The 12,459-nt window shown below is 44.7% G+C and overlaps 1 protein-coding gene across 1 annotated transcript; it reads right to left on the reverse strand.

Annotated features, from left to right (window-relative positions):
* Positions 1-970: 970 nt before the first annotated feature.
* Positions 971-4,521, reverse strand: LOC124691318. The gene is made up of 3 exons (XM_047224592.1): positions 4,393-4,521; positions 2,547-2,808; positions 971-1,539 (listed from the first exon to the last, which is right to left on the reverse strand). The coding sequence occupies exons 1-3, from the start codon at positions 4,495-4,497 to the stop codon at positions 1,220-1,222; spliced, it is 687 nt and encodes a 228-aa protein (XP_047080548.1). The 5' UTR covers positions 4,498-4,521; the 3' UTR covers positions 971-1,219.
* Positions 4,522-12,459: the final 7,938 nt, after the last annotated feature.

The raw sequence follows: 12,459 nt of genomic DNA on the forward strand, positions 1-12,459 counted from the left end.
TGTTGGTTATTACAGGACTTTGGTGTTTCTGCTGACGCACTGATTCCTCTCTTGCCGGACAGTACTAGTGTTATCAGCATTGCCCGTGACCCGGTGAAGCACGAGCTCACCAAGCACATAGGTGTTGATGCTTTCTCTATGCGGATGAGGTTATGGCTCTACAATATGTGCCTTCCGAGTTACAGCTCGCTGACTTCTTCACGAAGACCCAGACTAGAGCGCACCATGGGTTCTTCCTCTCCAAACTCAGTGTTATTGATTCACCATGAGTTTGAGGGGGTGTTATAGTTGTATAGTCTCCTTTCTTGTATTCCCCAGTGTACGAGAGGCTTACTTGCATATTGTAACACTTGTACATGTATTAGTCTTTGACCCTCCGTGAATACTATTTGCTCATTCACAACAAGTGTGATCACTGGGTTAGCTAGGTAACTAAGTTAACTCTACGACCAATGTAGGGTATTATTATAAGATGACATTTTCTCCCTGTTCTCTTTTGAGTTCGAAACTGGAAGAGATCGACGAGCTAATTTTTTACTCTATGGAAGGAGCACTAATATTCGCTGGCCTCACATACACTACGAATTTGCGATTCTAATTCTATAGACAGATCATCAAATCTAATTTGTCCTTGGTTCTTCAGCAACGGTGACACGGAAACTCCAAACACATAATAATAAGCTTATAAGAACCTGCACGAGGAATACCTCCCTGCTCGCATTGAGAAGTTCCTTTGACCATGCTGGTGGCGACCATTCTTATCTGAAGAAAGGTTGCATAATAATGTCCAGGACATCATAAAGCTCTAGAAAAGGCTGGGCGTCCTCAATGGTTTGAAGTTTGGACAAAGGAGAGCCGATAGATATCAGGGTCAGCTCATCAGCCATAAGAGTCCCTTTGCCAGTATCTTGACCTCAATTGCATTGCACGAAGATACGGAGTAGATGTGTACATAAATGTTAACGGTAAAGAATTGGTAACGTGGTCGTTTCTAACACAAAAGTCCACTGACATAACTGTAACGGGGATGTTTCTAACACACAAGTTTGCTACCATTACTGCTGAAGAACAGCGCTACGCTAGGAGGAGCTATTATGCACATAGCAACCATTTCTCAGACCATCTAAAACAACCAGCCACACCGGGTGGAGGCCAACTACAGGATTTCTCAATCCTTCGTGTGAGGAACATGCAGTTAGGGAGCAATGTTGCCAGATTGTCACCATGACCACATAACAGGCGCTGATGGGTTCGGCAGCGATGGTGGGGTCATACAATGCTGGTGCCACTGGTGAAGGTTCGTGGCATCGATTCCCCCAGGAGTTGCTTGAGGCGCTTCCTCGAAGTCCATGGAAGTAACTTCTGTCTCATCAGCATCCATTGGCTCTTCTAGCATTTCTGTGTTTTCTGGTGGGCAAGTTGACCAATTAGATGTCACAGCAATCCGCTGTGGCGCCCAAGGAACCAATGCCAAGCAATTGCTGCGCTCAGGAGAATTGTCCTCCAGCCCATGACAATTCCCTTGATTGAAAGGTTGATCTGATAGAGAAAGAAAATGATGAGGTTATATGTCATCAACAAGACAACTAGACAGAGTATTATGTGATGTGCAAATAGAAGGCCGTAAAAAAAACAGAAGCAAAGCAAACATGCTCAACGTGTAGATAACAGAACCAACAGAAAGGAAATGAATAAGATGATTATTCATAACATGGATAAATCTTGCACTGCAGGGGGCAAACTAGGGCATCACAAGAAAACTAAGAAAACAAAACTCATATAAAGCACAGCATGCTGTGCAACAGGGCACAAATGTATGTGAATGCAGAATGTGATGTCTCATTACGAATTAAGCATCTTCTTATCTCCCAAAATCATCGGCACATATGGTACAGTAAAAAGCGCTCACATAAGAGGAAACAGCATACAACAGAGAAGGAAAGCATGTGCGCAGGAATCCAGTTATGTTCATCTGTACTAGCCACATGGCACTACTAGACATCTGGGCCTTCACAGTTCCGTGCATACTAGAATCAAGCATCCCTGGAAGTATTATGCCACAAGTATCCTAATGTTATGGACTGTGAGTCATGTGACAGTGAAGGGACAAAACTACCACAGGGGCTTGTAGGACATTAGGGTGAATTGGCCCCCGTGAAGTAAGATTAGAGAGAGAGAAAAGAGAAGAGAACCGAACCGAATAGAACAGAACCCGACAGAAGCAAGCAAGTGCCTCATCTTCTACCTGTCTCCCTCCTGTCTATTCTTCCACCTTCCCCAAATTCTATCAACTCCTAGCCTCAAATCCTCACGATTTCCCAATAATCCTTAACCCCCCCCCCCCCCCCCAACTTACTAATCAAGGCATGTACACACTTATGCAGCTATGATTGCACAATGTTAATACAATAACTTAGCTTATCTGTGACATTTAATATCCAGGACATAATGGACAATGTGCAGTACTGCAGTACATAATATAAATACTAAACATGCAGAAGAAGATAAATCCAAATATAATAAAAGTTTGTTCATAATCAACTTACTCTTTAGACTACGTATCAAGTCTGAACTGACTATGATTGAAGGGCTTGCGATATTGAGACCTACGAGGGCAGGTTTATTTACTGGTTTGTATAAAACAAGTGACATGTCCTCACTAGACAGATGGCATGGCATGGCGCCTTGTACCATATCTTCCATAATGGGCACTGTAACACCACCACTGATTTCCTCTCCCAGCATCTCATGTTGATATTGGGTTGAATGAGCATGTGGTTCTTCCAAAATAGGTGGTAGACCAGGGTCCTTCAAATAGTAAGTAACATTTATCAGAAAAATTTAACAGCTGCAAGAAATGTGAATAAAATACTGGCAACAACAGATAAATCCTGTAACTGGCAGAATGCACATTTACACGGAACCAATGGAAAATGCAACCTAGAGCAACATATAATATTGGTCATCAGAAGTGAATGCAAGGATGTTCATTAAGAAGAATATATCAACAAATATGTACAGTACATGACAAGCATTAGTAAATAGATGAACCAAAAACACTTACTAGGTAACAGGTATATTGCTATCAAAGTATTTCCATAACTGCTTATAGTCAGGAAAAGAGATCCCAGTTAAATATGTTGTGACCCACAGAACGATGTGGTTCATTGCACAGTGTCTCCAAAGAGCAATATGAAAAATTCTGTACCATCAACTAACTATAAAGCAGTAACGAAAAGATGGTGCACATACTATGCATGTTTTTGACTGAAACCCCATAATATAAAATCATCAAGCAAGCAGGATCTGATCACGAATCATCGACATAATTGACAGTAGGCATTTTTGGCGACAATATGTACAGTACATGACAAGCATTACAAAATAGATGAACAAATAATACTTACTAGGTAACAGGTATATTGCTATCAAAGCGTAACTGCTTATAATCAAGAAAAGACATCCCAGTGAAATATGTTGACCCACACAGCAATAAGAAAAAATATGTACCATCAACTAACTATAAAGCAGTAACGAAAAGATGGTGCACATACTATTGCATGTTGTTGACTGAAACCCCATAATATAAAATCATCAAGCAAGCAGGAGCTGAGTACGACTCGTCGACATGACAGTAGGCATTTTTGGCGACAATACATAATTTGTAGCAATGAACTGAGGTACAGTCCAGGTAACGTTGCCATTGTGTTGCCATTATTTCATTTCTCAGAGTTTGTAATTATGCAAAATAGAGAAGCACGACACTGTATGCGGGTCTATTCGTCAGATGGCCCATCTTATCCACTAGATTCAACATGCATAAACACCCTCAAAACCACATGCATATGACATCAAAGAACTCCCAATGTACTCGTATACGCAGGGATATGACAGAACCGAAGCGCACACAAACTCAATAACATTCAATTGAGTGATGTACTTCATCATGCTTCTGAAAACGAAGTAGTAGAAGCATGGCATAAGGGGTAACAGGTCGAAGTAGGTACAGAAAATGGTACCCGTTGAGAAATACGAATTAAACACTAACTAAAATTGCATGTCTACAGCGTGGATAGCACCTAGACTGCACCAGATCCCCTAACACAACAAGTTCACTCCGCCTAGCCAGTAGCAGACCTAGCATGCACGCGCGTCAGGCAGCTACTCTGTCCAACCGGCAAAGCTACAGACAAATGCCTAAGCTGAACCGCGGATTCTAAAATCCAAACCGATAAATCCCAGCATGAACTGCACCGGAGGCATCGAACCCGCGCCTCTGAAGTCTAGCCACTTGCACACAGGCAAGCAGGGGCGCATCACGGACGGTAGAACACGCAGAAACGCGCGAGAACGGGGAGGAGAATGTGGGGGAACGGCGGCGAGGGCGCTTACCAGCCTGCGGCTCTTGGCGGCGGGGCCGGAGAGGGAGAAGTCGAGGAGGCCGTCGACCACCTGCTCCAGCTCCTTCCTCTTCCCCATGAAGCCCCCCGCCATCATCCTGGCCCGCTAGCCCCCGGGGGGAAATCCGCCCCGAATCCCTCGGATTCCTCGCGGGGCTGGCTCGAATCGAGCTCCGGCGGCTCGGATTGGGCGGCGCCGGCGGGTGGCCGCCGATCGGATTTGGGGGCGCGGCGGGAGAGCGGGAGGGAGAGAGAGAGGGGGGGTTTCGCTTCGCGGGATCCTGGAGAGGGTTTCGTTTGCGGTTGCGGGTCGGGGCGGGTGGGATGTGGTCGGTTCGCGCTTGGTGGGGATGCTTCTGGAAGGGCGGTTTTATTTTTTTGCCCCTCTTTTCTTTGCTACTTTATCATTTGCCCTTCTTTATTTGGTAACTTCTTTCCTGCCCTATATTACTTTGGAATTTTATTATTTGCCCCTTTTTAAAATCTATCTGAATTATTTCCTTTTTTAAGCATGTAGACAAAACTGCAGGACGAGAATACCCATGGCTGCATCGGACCCGAATCAATTTCGTCTTGAGATTCGGTCGCCGCCATTCCCTCACTCCGAGCAGCTATAGCCAACGTGCTTCCTTTTCCTCACTTCCCATCCAATCTCCTAATTGCAGCCTACTAGGTCCCACTCCCCTTTGCTTGGCGGCTTTCGGTGTGGGTAGCGAGCAAACTGGCGGAGCCTTACCGTAGAGCAGCAGCTTGCCGGCTACGGATGGGGTAGCAGCGCAGGTGGGGTGTCGGGCGGTGACGGACACGACCGGTCCGTGGTGTAATATGTTGGCCCATGACCTAGTGCATGAGAAGCTATGGGCGCAATTAAGAGGCACGACAGGGGAGGAGCGGTGCAAGGACATGGCCTTGCAACGCTAGCGTGGACATCGCATCGGGAAGTGGCGGTGCAATGTGTTGGGAGCAGTGGCTGCATCGGCAGCTCTAGTCTTGTTTGTGCAAGGAAGAGTAAAGGGTCAAAATTGTTATTGTACGCGAACATCAGCCGTTGAAGGGAAAATACTAAAGTTCCGGAGTTATATGGGGCAAAAAAAGAAATAAGTAAGTAAAGAAGGGCAAATGATAAAGTACAACGATAAGAGGGGCAAAAAAATTCCCCCTTCTAGAAAACGCGAGTGGGGCTATTTCCTACTTACATGTGGGGTCGACACTTTTAGCCTTTTAGGACTGTCATGTTGGCCTGCTGTGGTGTGGATGTGGCATGCGGGTGTGCGTTCTCTTTTTTCTTAACATCAAAGATATACCTTACCGATCACGGTACCATGGCTTTCAAGGCGTTGAGGCGCCTCAACGCCTAGACATTCAAAGCGCAAAGCGAGGCGACGCCTTATTCATAGACTGCCATCTATCAGAGAGGCCCAGCCCAGACAAGTTTTTTTTTATTGAGGGGAAGCCCAGCCCAGTTATGCCTAACCCAGCAACACAGTTTAGGATAAGGCCCAACCCAGATGTGCCTAACCCTACCAGAATCCACGATGCAACATTGCAACCGCTCGTCCATACCTCTTCCCGATGAAGCAGCCTGCAGCCAGCCAACGGCGGCGATCCAGCCGACGGCGGCGACCCAACCGGCGGCGATCCAACCGACGGCGACCCCTCCCAGTTCCCACTTGCCCCTATCGTCCCCGACGAAGCAGCTGCCTCCCTGTTGGGCTTGGGCGCCCGAGACAAGATCTAGCATAGGATGAGCTGGCCGCCTGAGGAGAGAGCTCCTCTCTCTCTCATTCAATCGATTCGATTCTATGACTGGTCTGTTCTCCTCTATCTTTCCTATATATTTTCCCTCTCTCTGGCCCCCCAATTTCCCTCCCTTCTGGCCTAATTTCTGTGTTCCCGCTCGACCTTGTCCATGGCGTCGAAATTCGACCAGAGCGACGCCTTCTCCGCCTTGGCGACGACCTGGACGCCTCAAAACACCAAATCGGACGCCTTAGACAAAAATCTAAGGCGAAGACGACGCCTTGACGTTGCCGGGAGCTCTGACGCCTAGGCGTCGCCTAGGCGACGACTAAGCGACGCCTAGGCGTCGCCTAGGCGACGACTAAGCGACGCCTTAAAAACCATGCACGATACAAGATTACACATCTCAGTAAAGAGTAAGAGTTTAAAGCATCTCCACCGAGAGCTCCAAATTGTAGCCGACAACGATTTGGGGATTCTGGCCAGAGAAATTGCTCACACTGACGCTCCCAATGAAAATCCACGTCATCATAAGCCCTATACAAGCATTGGCAAACCTCAAAGGAATCTAGTACTTGGGGTGGATATCGACGGTGTTGGCAGCTGTCGGCAACAAACTCCTTGTATGAAGATTCCCATCAGCTCACATGTCAGCCTCTCTCTCCCTCCCCCATCCCACCTACCCTCTCTCTCTCTTTTCTTTTTAATTCCCCACCGACCATCCAAACACTCTCTCTCCTCAACAATTTGTTGTCGGCACATGCTATTGGGGTTAACCAGTGTGGGTAGTTTACTTTTTTGCCGACGTTTGCTTCCAGAGACCCTAATATGTTTCCATGATATAAATTATTCTATTATCTCTAGTTGTTGTGTTTCTAACAATATAGAGAAAGCCAAAGATTATATTTGTAATGAAGAGGTCTTAAACGGAGCTTCAAGTAGCTCTTCATTTTCATCGTCTCTCGGTTCACATGTATGCCTTATGGCTAAGACTTCTACGGTATATCCTAATTTAGGCTCCGCCCCTAAGTGAATGAAACTTGACAAAATATTTACCATGTTGTGTAGAACTCTTAATGCTAGTGAATCCATGCCGCCTTCGGAAACACTTGTCTCATATAAGCACACACACATTTGAGCTTGTTCTCTTGCTGCATAGAGGATTGATCTTTCTCTTATTGAGAGCATTTACATATTGCTATTTACTTTCTGCATTTTATTTCATTGCAAACTATACACCCAAAACACAAAAACTCCTGCATTGTTATTATTGTTTACTTGTCAAATCCACTAACCAATACATTTAGCTTCTCGTGGGTTCGATAACCTTTCTTATTGAAAAGTACTAAAATTGATCTCCTATACTTGGGATCCATCAAGACACTTTTTTTGCGCCGTTGCCGGAGAGCGTAGCGCTATTGGTAAGTGGTTTGGTAAAGAAACTTTTATTATTTTTTCTATTTACTATTTGTCTCATCATGGGTACTTCAAGCCGTCATTCGGAACTCTGATGGGATATTTGTAGCGGCTTCCACAGTCTTCCTTTAAATGCAACGTCGGCAGCCGCAACTGAAGCTATGGCAATGAGGGAGGGATTAGCCTTGGCCAATAGATTAGGCTGCAAAGATGTGATCATGGAATTCGGTTCGCTGGAGACGGTGGATGCTTGCTCAGGTGATGAAATCTGGTGGGGCGAATCCTCAGCCATTTTTGCTGATTGTTTTGATTTGGCAACACTTATGGATAAATTCATTTTCAAACAGTGTCCAAAAGAAGCTAATGAAGTGGCACACGAACTAGTTAGAAATAGTTTTTCCGGACAAACTTCTTGTAATTGGGTCGATTAACCTCTAGTTTCATTATGCACACTCTTCTGAGCGATGTAAGCATACTTTGATCTCGGAGCAATAAGTTTCAAACACACTCTTTTATTTACTAGGGTACCTAAGGGGACTGAAAGGTTTTTAATGAGGCGGCTTGCTAGCTTAATATATATTAATTAAAAAAAGATAGTCCACTTATATGTATGGTCGTTTGCATTATTTCCTTTGCTCTTTGAAGAAAAGCCAAAATTCAAAATCAGCAAAACAATTTAAAAAAAACAGCAATAGAAAATGGGAAAAGCTCTTTTTGTGCCAAAAAAAAGAAACAAATTTGGGCCAGAATCTCAGAAGACATAAAGTCCAACAAGGAAACCTGAGAAGCCCAATTTGCCATCACTACCTACCTCAACGGCCCCAACCCTCCAATCCAAGCTCTCAAAATTTCCGGAACTAACCTATTGACGAGATGCCGAAGTGCCAGTTCCTGTTTTCTGCTGTTTTTGGTTTCAGAAATCCTAGTAAGGAAATATTCTCGGAATTGGACGAAATCAACGCCCAGCATCTTAGAATTCCACGAAGCTTCCAGAACACCCGAGAGCCGCCAGAGGGGAGCCCTGGGGGGCCCACACATGTGGCCGGTGCGGCCCAGGCCCTGGCCGCACCGCCCTATTATGTGGTGGCTCCGTACCCCCTCCGACTCCGCCTCTTCGCCTATTTAAAGGTCCCTGACCTAAATCTTCGATACGAAAAAGCCACGGTACGAGAAACCTTCCAGAGCTGCCGCCATCGCGAAGCCAAGATCTGGGGGCGAGAGTCTCCGTTCCGGCACGCCGCCGGGACGGGGAAGTGCCCCCGGAAGGCTTCTCCATCGACACCACCGCCATCTTCATCAACGCTGATGTCTCCCATGAGGAGGGAGTAGTTCTCCCTCGAGGCTAAGGGCTGTACCGGTAGCTATGTGGTTAATCTCTCTCCTATGTACTTCAATACAATGATCTCATGAGCTGCTTTACATGATTGAGATCCATATGATGAGTTTGTAATCTAGATGTCATTATGCTATTCAAGTGGATTTTACTTATGTGATCTCCGGAGACTCCTTGTCCCATGTGTGTAAAGGTGACAGTGTGTGCACCGTGTGGGTCTCTTAGGCTATATTTCACAGAATACTTATTCACTGAGTTATGATTTGAGTTGGATGTCTCTATGAAATTGTGGTGTGTTAGTACCTCCTATGAATGCTCAAAGTGACAGCGTGGGGTGTTCATTAGTACTTGGGAATACATCTTTAAGGTTTGCCTACATGATGAATTAGAGTTCGTCATCTTGCTAGAGAGTAATTCGGAATAGCATAGTGAAGTGCTTATTTATATTCCATTATGATTGCAATGTTGAGAGTGTCCACTAGTGAAAGTATGATCCCTAGGTCTTGTTTCCAAATACTGCAATCATCGCTTGTTTCTTGTTTTACTGCATCTTTACTTCCTGCAATATTACTACCATCAAGCGCACGCCGACAAGCACTTTTACGGCGCCGTTACTACTTGCTCATATTCATTCATACCACTTGTATTTCACTATCTTTTCGCCGAACTAGTGCACCTATACATCCGACAAGTGTATTAGGTGTGTTGGGGACACAAGAGACTTCTTGTATCGTGATTGCGGGGTTGCTTGAGAGGGATATCTTTGACCTCTTCCTCCCTGAGTTCGATAAACCTTGGGTGATCCACTTAAGGGAAACTTGTTGCTGTTCTACAAACCTCTGCTCTTGGAGGCCCAACACTGTCTACAAGAATAGAAGCACCCGTAGACATCACTTGTCTTGAAAGTACTATTCATAAAAAGTTTGGCTATATGTTACCTATTTGTTAGCAACTATAGATCATTGCCTTGAGTCACTGCATTCATCTCATATGCTTTATAATAGTATGATCAAGATTATGTAAGTAGCATGTCACTACAGAAATTACTCTTTTTATCGTTTACCTACTCGAGGGCGAGCAGGAACTAAGCTTGGGGATGCCGATACGTCTCCAACGTACCTATAATTTCGATGTTCCATGTTTGTTTTATGACAATACTTACATGTTTTGCTTGCATTTTATAATGTTTTTATGCATTTTCCGAACTAACCTATTAACGAGATGCCGAAGGGCCAGTTCTTTGTTTTCTGTTGTTTTTGGTTCCGAGAAAGGCTGTTCGGGCAATATTCTCGGAATTCGACGAAATCAACGCCCGGAACCTTATTTTTCCCGGAACCTTCCAGAAAGTCAGAGGGGGACCAGAGGGGTGCCCTAGGGGCCCCACACGTGGTGGCGGCGCGGCCCAGGAGGGGGGCGCGCCACCCTAGTGTGAGGAGGCCCCGTGGCCCCTCTGACTCCGACTCTTCGCCTATTTAAGCCGTCCAGACCTAAAACATCGGTACCAATTGACGAAACTCCAGAAAGACTCCAGGGGCGCCGCCGCCATCGCGAAACTCCGTTTCAGGGGACAGAATCTCTGTTCCGGCACGCCGCCGGGACGGGGAAGTGCCCCCGGAAGCCATCTCCATCGACGCCACCGCCTCCATCATGCTCCGTGAGTAGTTCCCCCATGGACTACGGGTTCTAGCTGTAGCTAGTTGGTATTCTCTCCCCCATGCACTTCAATACAATGATCTCATGAGCTGCCTTACATGATTGAGATTCATCTGGTGTAATCGGTGTTGTGTTTGTTGGTATCCGATGGATTGTTACATTATGATTAGTCTATCTATAAAGTTTGTGAAGTTATTGTTGCTGCAATCTTGTTGTGTTTAATGCTTGTCACTAGGGCCCGAGTGGCATGATCTTAGATTTAAGCTCTATACTTATTGCTTAGATTGTATCTACAAGTTGTTTGCACATGTCTATGTCCGGAACCAAAGGCCCCAAAGTGATAGAAATTGGGACAACTGGAGGGGAAGACTTAGGTATGAGGATCACATGTTTTCACGGAGTGTTAATGCTTTGCTCCGGTGCTCTATTAAAAGGAGTACCTTAATTTCCGATAGATTCCCTAGAGCCCAGTACGCCACCGGCTGGTAGGACAAAAGATGTTGTACAAGTTTCTCATTGCGAGCACGTATGACTATATATGGAAAACATGCATACATGATTAATAATCTTGATGTTCTGTCTTAATGTTATTTCAATCCTATCAATTGCCCGATTGTAATTTGTTCACCCAACACTTGTTATTGGAGAGTTACCACTAGTGTAGATAGCTGGGAACCCCGGTCCATCTCTCATCATCATATACTCGTTCTACATGTCATTGGAAGTAGTATCAACTATTTTCCGGTGCCATTGCTCTCATATTACTGCTACTGCTGCTGTGTTACTGTTACTACTGCTCTCATATTACTGTTGCTTTCACATTACCCCTGTTACTAGTGCTTTTCCAGGTGCAGCTGAATTGACAACTCAGTTGTTAAGGCTTATAAGTATTCTTTACCTCCCCTTGTGTCGAATCAATAAATTTGGGTTTTACTTCCCTCGAAGACTGTTGCGATCCCCTATACTTGTGGGTTATCAATCAACGCTCTCTAGCTTTAGTTTACATTTATTATTTACTTGCTTTTAGTTACTTCAAACTCTTAAATATTTGCCATCTTAGCAACTTATAGTATAGGCTATTTTCAAACCACGGTTTGGGTGCGAACGTGGTTGCGCCTGACAACGCAGTTACGAGGTTGTGTTTATAGTCATTTGCAAAGCTTCTCAGGGTCGAACTTAAATAAATAATATTTGCTGTTACAAATAATGCAACAACCTGTTGTTGATCGCAGGAACATAGTCATCGGGCTCATATGGCTACACTTTAATGTAATGAATGAGTGTTGGAAGAGAAGAAATAATAGAAATTGTTTTCCAATACTTTGAGTTGCATTAGAGGGATTTATGTCGGGGACCAATGATCTAATTGCTATGGTGGGGCATTTATATCTTAATGTTTCCTATATTTGCACATGAGAATGGCTCTAGGACCCATCATAAGGGGTGCATTTGCTCATATCTATGGCTACACCTAATTTAGGCTCCGCCCTAAGAGAATGAAACTTGACAAAATATTTACCATGCTGTGTAGAACTTTTAATGCTAGTTTATCCATGCCGTCTCCGGAAACACTTGTCTCATATAAGCACACACATATTTGAGCTTGTTCTATTGCTGCATAAATGATTGAGCTTTCTCTCATTGAGAGCATTTACATATTGCTATTTACTTTCTGCATTTTATTTCATTGCAAACTATACACCCAAAACACAAAAAACAGTTGCATTGTTATTATTGTTTACTTGTCAAATTCTCTAACCAATACCTTCAGCTCCTCGACAACCTTTCTTATTGAAAAGTACTACAACTGATCTCGTATACTTGGGAGCCATCAAGACACTTTTCTGGTCCCATTTTCGGGGAGCGTAGCGCTATTGGTAAGTGGTTTGGTAAGGAAGCTTTTGCTATTTACTATTT

This window comes from Lolium rigidum, chromosome 2 (assembly GCF_022539505.1).
Source record: "Lolium rigidum isolate FL_2022 chromosome 2, APGP_CSIRO_Lrig_0.1, whole genome shotgun sequence".
NCBI classification, from domain to species: domain Eukaryota; kingdom Viridiplantae; phylum Streptophyta; class Magnoliopsida; order Poales; family Poaceae; genus Lolium; species Lolium rigidum.